A 10,179-nucleotide genomic window follows, 5' to 3' on the forward strand; every position below is an offset into this window, starting at 1 on the left:
GTTGGCCCATGATACATCCCTCCACCAAGTTTCATGAAAATCGGTCTGGTAGTCTTTGCATAATCCTGGTCCAAATAATTAATGGCGGTGAATGGCCAGCCATGTTTGGGCGGCTCTTTGATCCGCTGCGGAATTCGGATCCTCTCCAGAATTTAATGGGTTCTAAGTTCTTCTAAGTTTCGTAAAAATCAGTGCAGTAGTTTTTGCGTAACACCACCAAAAACATTACCTCTCGCCCTGCACTGTCGCTGGGGAGGAGGTAAACAGACCGTTTAATTACATCCCTGTCGTGGCCGCTGGTTTCTGACTTCCTTAATTATGCCTGCGGGAACTAAATTGTTTGGTTTTTTGTTGTTAAGAAAGTATGGGAAAATGTCTACAAATGATAAATTCTGAATAAATAAATAATTCAGCTCTAATAAATAATATATATTTTAACAGGCATTTCACATTAAACCAATCATGCACTTTAATACTTACAACACATAATTTGCTCTCACATGTTTTAGATTGAATTGTTGCAATTCATGAATTTGTAAATGTGTATTGAACAGTATATTCAAGACACAAAATAATATTTCATTTGACATATTCCTTAGCAATTCGTTTTGTTTTTTAAAGCTACAATAAGTTATGCTTCGAGGGTAAATTCAGTTTGTCTGAAACCTGGAGCCTGCCTGGGGCAGTCTAGGTACACCCACACTCCCAAATAAGGCTATAGAACAACGTTCCGTGTTGCTGACTGAATCTTAGCACTTTTCTCTAAAACTGGTTCGACACTGAATTAGCAATAGCTGAAAAACAGTAGACTGGTCCCTCATTTTATCATAGCTACAGGTATAAAGATTTAAATGTTTTAAATCCTACATATTATACCTTTAAAGACGACAAGTGGCTTGATGTGATTTTCCAGTGACAGAATTTTCTATATTAGCAGTTTGTGGGATTTGGGGAATTTAAACACTTCCATATCACTGTAATGTACAGAATGTGCTCAATATTGTGTTGAATGTGTATGGCTCATAAATGTTAAGGAATTATGGATTACTGATTTATTAACAGTATTATCGGTCCATGATACAATTATGAATGTCAGCATTTTATTTGTTACATAGCACACTGGATTACTTGTGCTTGCCTTGACGGCAGTGCAGGTGGACAGTCTGAATATAGTGTTAAATCCATCTCATCACCTCAGAGGTGTTGTCAGGCACTGTGATTCACAGCAGTTAGGTATAATTACATATTTCTTTGTCTGCTCTTTTCCCCTTGCAGTCTCTTCAATCTGAATATGTTCAGTACTAAAGCTTCAGTGTGGCGTTGAGCGGGATTGGCCAGAGATTGCACATCCATATGAAGCCAGACCAGGATGGTTTCCTGCTCCCTTCTCATCCATCCATCTCTCAGAGCCTCCCTCTCTGTTGTCCATGGCCCTCCACCCCTGAGTCTTCTGTGTGCTAAAGGCAGATGAATAAACCAGGCGGTGCTGTGTGCAAGCATACTCCTAACTACTACTAAGCATCTGGATGTGTACTCCTTGGTGACAATCCACAAGATCCCAAAGGCTCCCTGGATTGCCTTCCCCTGTCTCCTGATATCACCTCAACTGGACTTACAGTTAAGATGTGCAAATGATTGGTTTATGTAGCCTTAATGTTATGCAATGATTAGGCTTTGGTTTGGGAGAGCAGACTGGGTAGTCCAGGTGTGTGTGAGTGCTTGATGTCTTATAGATGTACTGTAGCCACCTTTCTAGGACTGTAGACACTCTTTAAGCAGCTTGACTCATTTTATTTTATTTTATATATGTAGGTGATGCACATTACATTTTCTGAAAAATAATATTTTTAGATAAAAAAAAGGATTTTATACTACTTTATCTATGTGATGACACTTTTATTGCCTGGAAAAGAAACAAGAGTGTTTATATTTACCAGTTGTATTTGGGTGTAAGATGTTCTGGTTTATAATGACAGATTTTTGTTTTTGTCTTGAGTGAACTACAGCATACTAACAGGAAAGACGGTGGGAGCAGACCGAGGTGCACGGATGTAGCCAGCCTTTTACTTAATCAGGAACCCGTTTTCAGCGTGCAGGGATACATGTGAGCGTTTGTGTGTGAATGTGTTTGTGTGCACGTGTGTGTTTGTGTGCACGTGTGTTGTCTTATCTGGTTAATTTGCATTCCTACTCTTTCCATTGTGTTAAAATGATGACCTCGTCCAGACAAAGGGATATTTATGGAATATACATTGTATATATTACAGATGAGAGCATAATATAACATTTCCACATAAAGACTTTGATTTGGGGTGATTTGGTGCCTCCCAATATTAACAAATTCACATCTGCGGTCTCCACACAAGAGGGTGGTACAGCTGCAAACTTAGTCTAAATAACACAGGGTCTTAATGGGCCTTGTTGAACTGTGCTTGGGCAACATTTGTACCTTAACAGTAGTATGTGTCATGAGCCTTTGGTGGAGAATTTGTATTTTGTATTTAGTTTGGTGATTGTTGACGGTCCACCGTGGTTTAATGTGTGTCCCAGACGGTATCCCAAGGTTTCATGCTTTCCCATCAGAATTTGCCTCCCAAGCGGCACTATGCCTGTTTTTGCATTGCTTTTAATGCAAAGGAAGCATAAAATATGACTCCCTTTATACGTTGTAATAATACTATTCTAAAATGCTTGATAAACATCATGTATTAATGAATTTGACGTGATTCAGGTCATAATTTTGATTTAGACTTGTGCACGCGGAGTGGCCGGTTCAAGCTGGTTTCAAACAAAGACAATAGTTTTATTCTGTTACGATTTGCAAAACGGACTCTGAATAGGAAGTGTTTCCTACGCAGAAGTGAGGGAATGAATGAGTGAGTCTAGCCTTATAACGCGGGAGAGGAAGTAACGTCAATCAGGAAAAGAGGCAAATGGTGATTTTCTATGAGAACGGACTGAAAGATAGTTTCACAGAAGTTGTAAAATAATTAACTGAAGAAGAACAGTCAGGTAGGAAAACAGAAAGGAACAAATGGCGGTAACACATTTGTGAGACTGAAATTTCATTAACATTACCCATCAATCTCTGAGATCTTGGAGTTAGCCAAATGAATCCTTAAACCAATCTTGATTCCGATTGGTGGATATGACATTAGTATTTGATTTTTAATTTCTGCAGTTTTCTTGATGTGTAGACAGCATGTCATGTGATGTCTGCCCAGGGAGGCACCGTCTGATGGGATGTCTCAACATGTGGGACATGGGAAACCAGAGTGTTCAGTTACCCTCACATTACCCCAACATTTTGGATGATTATTATTTTTTGGTTGGACTTGATGGACACTACATTAGAGCATCAGCACCCGACATAAGACAGGCAATAATGTGATTCAAAGGGAACAGGAGTCTAATGAGCATGTTTACTTACTGGACCTGACACTTTCATGGTGTTGCTTTTTTGGCAGTCTGTTTTTATCACACTCCTAGTATAGGATAGTTATTTTGTTTTGTAGTAAAGATGGCACAAGTGACAACAGAGTATTAACCACCTTCATTGTACATCTTCAGTAACACTTTGTCATTGTTGTCTTTTACCTTGTATTTACTAGGATATTACACAGAAAGGTTGTGTACAAGCCTAATAGCTTACTGTAGCTACCTGGTACCAAAGGTGCAAAGCGATTCTGGCAACAAATTATATTGCTGAAATGTGCTAGCTTTTACAATGTAGTTCCCATTTACTCTGTTGTATTCTATAAATACGTTGTACTCTTAATCTTAAGCTGATTTGAGTATGTATTACAAATTATTCATATTATACAAAGAATAAAGAATTTAGGAATAATTTGTTAACTTTCCCATAAGTGCATATTATTTACTATGAAACTGCACAGCAACACCTGTAGTAATATTTCAGCTACATAGGAACTGCTGAGTAATTACATGGTGGTATGGTTGAGTGGTTCAGGTAATTACACTAATTGAAGAGGTTATATGAGGGGAGACGACCCGCTAGGCGTAAGGATGTGGCAAAATGGCAACTGAAGGTTGTTACCAAAACAAGATGCATGTCAATATCCACTTATCCCTGGAGAAGCTTCTTCCCCCATGCCTTGTTACACTTGAGTAATTCCTTATACTGGCGCTTATCTGCAATATCATGTAATTGCCTAGCAGCTCAGCGCTGTTTCTACAGGTAGCACAAGTTAGTTGTATAGTAATTAACACACGGTAAAGTGTTACCAGTTTTCCTTTTGTAAAGCACAACTGTTCCCTGGACTTTTGAATATATTATGGAATGTCATGCTAGACATCATTTGATGCAAACTTTCTGTTAAAGCTAGTTTTCTTTAGATTACATTAATGATGCCTCAACTTGTTCAAATATCTATCTGACTTAAAATTATGGATCCTCTTTTATGTATAATTATAAAAAGTATTGTCAGTTTTTAATATACGTTGTTTTTAAAAAGATGGTTCCAAAACTTCTGATTGGGTAAGGAACAGTCTTTATTTGTATTATTCTTTTAGAGTTCTTTGTACATTCCCTGTAGTAATATGCTTTGTTTTGAAATAGGAGAATCTTAATAATGCAAGTATTCTACCTCCTTGAAAGAATAGCTGTTGAATTCTTACTTACATATATTTTTTCAAGCAAAATGTTAAGACATATTATACTGTACCTGTAGATTAGTATTTTCATTAGATTGCTACCACAGGAATGAAAATATTGTGTGGACACTGTACCCTGTACATTAACAGTTTACACAGATTGCAAAATAAATTAAAACTAATTTAAAAAAATGTCGTTTGGTGAATTATTGTGTGAACTGAAGAAACTGTCCATTCTGAACTGATTCTGGGCATCTTGGGTAAATTGCCTGCCTTTAAATATTAGGCCCAGTCCCAATACCCACCCTTGCACCAAAGTGTGCACTCCTGCACTTCGTCTGCCAAGGGTGATAGAAATAATAATAATAAATCAGATTTATTAAGCGCATTTCTCGAACCCATAGCACTGAGGGTGTCCCATTTCCCATTTTGCGTTCGCAAGGGTGCACCCTACACCCCCACCCTTTATGCGCCCTTCTCACAAGTCTGAAGTGAATAGACCACAATTCGTTGTGTTCGACATGTTAGCAGAAGTGACAACAGGAAAAAAGCAATGTTCAAGAGTAGCGAAAACAACTTCTCTGAGAACGGGATTAGATCGATCATTTATTGAAGTGAAACATACAGGTATGGGAATGTGCACTCAAACAGTGCTGCTCGACATCAAACATCTCTTGAGTGAAACATAAGTATTAGGTAGTCTTGAATAAGTCTTGGGCAAGGGCTCCATCTGTTGGCTGACGTGGAAGGCGGTGGCAAGCCCTGCCTCAGCAGACCAAAGCGGAGCTTCCCCCAAAAGAGCTAGCCCTGCTAAGCAGGCGGCTCATAGCCTAGATGAGCCTTGCCCAAAACATGAAAACAGAAACTCACCTTGGGGAGAGGGAAAAACCGCCAGAGAGGGCAGCCGGGGACGAGCCGGAAGCAGCACGGCCCGGCGGGAGCAGAAACCGCCACGGTCAAGACGCAGGGCCAGAGGCCGCCCACAACGCAGAGCACGGGAGAGGGAACCGGGGGGGGTGGAGGGGAGAGAAGAGGGGGGGGGGGAGAGACATCCCACAAGAACGACAGGGGCGGGAACAAACGCGGGAATCCGACACAGTGCAACGAGCCCCAACGAGATACCACCATGAGGAACCCACCAAGGCTCCTTGCGATTAGTGCGAGCCGCGATTAGCTGGGGGGGAGATGCGCCTTCCCCCGGCGGTGGGCCGCCAGTGCCAGTCACTCGGTGACTGAGGAGAAGACAGTGAAGAGTGGTTTAGAACCCTGCGAGAACCACAATTCAGATAGAAGAGGTCGAGACGCAGGTAAAGAGCCCGAGGAAATGAAGCACAGGAGGCAGATGGAGCAATCGGGGCGCAAACGCCACCCAGCGGAGAGAGAGAGAGCACCAGTTGAGAGACAGCACATAGAGGAAGTGACGAATGCGATTACCATTTTCAATGGGCCGTCGTTCCTGAGACAGTGACAACAGGAGAGTTTGACGTCATCGAACCAGAGCACGATGCTGAGATGCACTCAGAAGTCAGCGCTTTTGCAACTAAAGCCACCGACAAACATCTCAGTCCACATAGGTTTCAGCGGTTTTCCTCCTGGAAAGGGCTGATTTGAGGAATGACAAAGCTTGTCAGCGCAGCAAGGAGCAAGCGTAAGGCTTCAAAGCCAAACCCTGAAAATCCTCAAATACAAGCCAAAGTGCAAGTCATCCGGAGTGTCCAGCTGTTTGCATTTAAAGAGGAAGTCAAACAACTGCAAAGAGGAGAACACGTCTCCAAAACAACCCCCCTATGGAAGTTGGACCCTTTCATAGACCAGGATGGAGTGCTGAGAGTCGGAGGCCGGTTATCTCTAGCTGACCTTCCATACGATGAGAGACACCCAATAATACTCCCCCAAAAACATCACGTGTCAACCCTGCTTGTGAGAAAGTACCACCAAGATGTTTCCCATCAAGGTTGTCACCTCACTGAAGGAGCACTTCGCTCTGCCAGTGTGTGGATAGTCAGTGCAAGAAAGTTGGTCTCCAGTGTGATCTACGAATGTGTCACGTGTCGCAAACTATGTGGACAGCCTGAGGAGCAAAAGATGGCCAACTTACCTGTGGATAGACTTGCAGTGGAGCCCCCATTCACCAGAGTCGGCCTGGATGTCTTCGGTCCATGGAGCGTTGTCTCACGACGAACTAGAGGGGGAACAGCAGAGAACAAGCGTTGGGCAGTTCTGTGTACCTGCCCAGCAACACAAGCTGTCCACATAGAGGTAATAGAGTCCGTGTCCACCATCAATGCCTTAAGACGTTTTTTTGCAGTATGAGGCCCTTCCAAAGTTCTTAGATCAGACCTTGGAACCAACTTCATTGGAGCCTGTAGGGAGTTAAAGATCAGCTCAGATGTAAGATTACTTCAGCTCTGAAGGGTGCTCATGGACCTTCAACGCACCACACTCATCTCACATGGGAGGCTCTTGGGAGAGATCGTGATCGGTGTTGCTCGACGAATCTTAGATGCCATGCTGCTCCAGACAGGCCCCACACGTCTTTCTCATGAAGTCCTCACCACCTTGATGGCAGAAGTCATGGCGATTATGAACGCTTGTCCACTGGTTCCTGTAACCACAGATCCAGAGCCACCCTCTGTCTTAACACCAGCAATGCTCCTTACCTAAAAGACAGGTGCTACATCTGCACCAGAAGGGGTGTTTGACCTGAAAGATCTATACAAGAAACAATGGCGACATGTCCAATGACTCACAGATACCTTTTGGAAGAGGTGGAGACAAGAGTACTTGACAACACTCCAGTCCAGAAAGAAATGGATCAACGACAAGTATGATGTCCAAGTTGGAGACATTGTCTTACTGAAAGATGATCAAGTCAAGCGAAACGAGTGGCCCATTGATCTCGTCGTCAAGAGCATCCCTAGTCAAGACAAAAAAATCAAAAAAGTAGAGATTAGAGTTGTGAAGCAAGGAAAGCCACTGGTCTACTTACGTCCACTGTCACAGCGTGTCCTGTTCCCCAGGGAACCTGTAAAGAAAGACTGGGAAAGAAAAGGAAAAAAAGGTAGTGGTAAAATGAATTACCAGGCGAGGAGTGTGTTGGTACAGCTTTATATGCGATTTTATTTCATATATTTTTCATTGTTTAGCCCCATCTTGTGGCTACCGTTACTATTTCACCATTATATTAGAGAAGCTTGAGGTCAGTCTAATGTTAGTTGTGATCGGTTCATTGAGAAGTGCAGTCACCAGGTCATCCAGGACTGTCCGTAATATCGGACACCCAACGAATGCACGGCCTGACGGTTGTGGATGACGAAACGGTGACGTGGCTCCTGGTGTGCCCGGATATATAGCCCTGGTAACCCCTCCCCTCACCCAGGCTCGGGGTGGTAAAAGGATAGCCCCTCGGCCCCGAGCTTGGGGAGGAGAGGACACAACACCTAACCTACACAACGAAGAAGAGATTCCGAGAAAAGTACGTATGCTGTTGTAGGCTGTCAGTTTGGATACTCATGGGCCCAGTTCCACTTCTTTCTAATAGCCTACCAATGAGGTAAAAGAAGAGGAATGTTCTATGTCTGGCCTCGGCTTGTTGAGTAGACTAGATGACAGAGATGGGACGGAACCATAACGCCATGAACGAGCCACACAAGCAGACATTCCCACTGCAAGAGAGTTCTACTCCATGAACAACAGCATCCTGCACACAGCAGTCACGGATGATTAATAGGCTGAGAGGGCAAAATATATATATTACAACACTGCACTGCCTTGGGTCCTGAGCAATACAACCTGCTGAATGTCAACTCATACAGCATCCGGTTCTTAACAGAATCTCAACATAACAGTGCCACAGAGAGACAATGCCGCTCTAATTTATACCTCTGACTTGATCCTGTGTCTTACCGTTTAAGAGGTAGGCTATATTGGTAATAAAAGTCAAAATATTGAATGAAAAAACAAGTATGCCTACCTTGATACATAACCTGACTTTTGAAATAGATTTAGGCGATGTCATGGAAGATAACAACTTTTATATTCAATTTTAAAAAAAATCTTTATGAGCTTGTCTGTAATGGGCGGTTAGCCTAATTAAAATGTAGTCTTTTCAAAGTACTTCCTATTAAATGTCCCATGTGGGCTACGTAGCATCCCGGAGAAGCATAGATGGAATTGCCTCTTCGTTGTTCACTATTTCCTACCTCTTATCACGCTGTTGAACTGCAGGAGTGGACGATATGCTGCTCTCTAATAGCTATACAGGCTTGTGTGTGGATAGGTGTAAAGATGCACTCAGCCAGGCTACCTCCTACCTCCTCAGTCTCTGTTGAGCGCTTCTCTCTGCAGTAGCATACTGTAGCCTACTATATCTCCACACGGCGCTACGCATCTCTTCCTCACATCAATGAACTGACAAAAGCTAAGACGTAGCCTAAGGTTGAAAGAAACTGTACTGGGCAAGATATAAAGATCAATCACAGGGACACTGGATCAACGTGTTTTTTTTAGGGGGGAAAATCCTAAAACATGCCAAACGATTCAGCGCACCTGGCAGCCTGCAATGTTGGACGCGATGTCCAAATAAGCCTCGCAACCTTCTATTCTGCAATGTGTTTGTTTGGGACTATTCTAAATATTTTGGTTGTATACTTGGTCATTTCGTTTAAAAAACTTCGGACAGCCAGCAATGCGTTTATTGTGAATGGTTGTGTCGCCGACTTGTTGGTGTGCGCATTCTGGATGCCTCATGAAGCGGTGCTGATGTCTACTGGAGCACATTTTGCTGCGGGGTACCAAGCTTTTAAAGATGCTCTCCTGTTTCTGGGCATGACGGTTTCTCTCCTGTCACATTCTCTTATCGCCGTCAACAGATACGTGCTGATAACCAAAACGCCAGCAACCTATCTGTCAATTTATCAAAAAAGACACGCTGTATGGATGATAAGTGTGTCGTGGCTTCTAGCTCTCGGTTGTCTCCTACCGTGGCTCGCGTCATCCCGGTCACAGGGAAGATGCTCAACTCCACCGGCCGCAGCATCCCTCTCCAACGGGAACCCCATCCTCTCCGACCCCTTCACGTCTGGAACACTTGCGTCTACTATTATTTGCCAAACAATGGTTGTATTATATTGCTATTTCAAGATATTTCGTAGGGTGCAGATAAGTGTTAAGAGAGTAAGTATATTGAATTTCCCCGTTGTGAATAATCTTCCATATTCGTTTCCCAGAAAGGACAGGCGTTTGGGGTTTTACGCGTTGGCAGTGTGTGTCGTATTCATACTCACCACGGAACCGTTTTTCTGGGTGCTTCTCGCAGGATTTGTCGTAAGAGTGCCCTCGTCTCTGAAAACGTGTTCGTGGATGATATTTTGCACTCTATTTGCTACTAACCCTTTTTTGTACACCTGGAAGAACGAGGAGTTTAGAAAGTCTTTGAAATTTGTGCTCAAAGGAGAATTTTGGAGAAGTTCCACTGTTGGAGTGGAGCCCATCACGATTAATGCGATCTCTCACTTTCTCCCAAGGCAAAATAGTCGAAGGACATTCATGGGAGATTTGAGTTAA

The 10,179-nt window shown here is 42.9% G+C and overlaps 2 protein-coding genes across 3 annotated transcripts in view; both read left to right on the forward strand.

The window, feature by feature from the left end:
* The window catches only part of cdc14ab (cell division cycle 14Ab), a 37,430-nt gene extending 32,686 nt beyond the window's left edge, over positions 1 to 4,744 (forward strand). For both annotated transcript variants that reach the window (XM_084444751.1, XM_084444752.1), the window contains exon 15: positions 1,276 to 4,744. In XM_084444751.1, the coding sequence (XP_084300877.1) occupies positions 1,276 to 1,305 (30 nt within the window). In that variant the 3' untranslated portion in view covers positions 1,306 to 4,744. The remainder of the gene's footprint in view (positions 1 to 1,275) is intronic.
* A 4,397-nt stretch (positions 4,745 to 9,141) lies between these two features.
* Positions 9,142 to 10,179, forward strand: gpr88 (G protein-coupled receptor 88; the record flags this gene model as incomplete). Its single annotated transcript, XM_084443846.1, has 1 exon — positions 9,142 to 10,179. One exon carries the CDS (start codon positions 9,142 to 9,144, stop codon positions 10,177 to 10,179), a length of 1,038 nt encoding a protein of 345 aa, XP_084299972.1.

This window comes from Borostomias antarcticus (assembly GCF_949987555.1).
Source record: "Borostomias antarcticus genome assembly, chromosome: 10".
Taxonomy (NCBI): Eukaryota; Metazoa; Chordata; class Actinopteri; order Stomiiformes; family Stomiidae; genus Borostomias; species Borostomias antarcticus.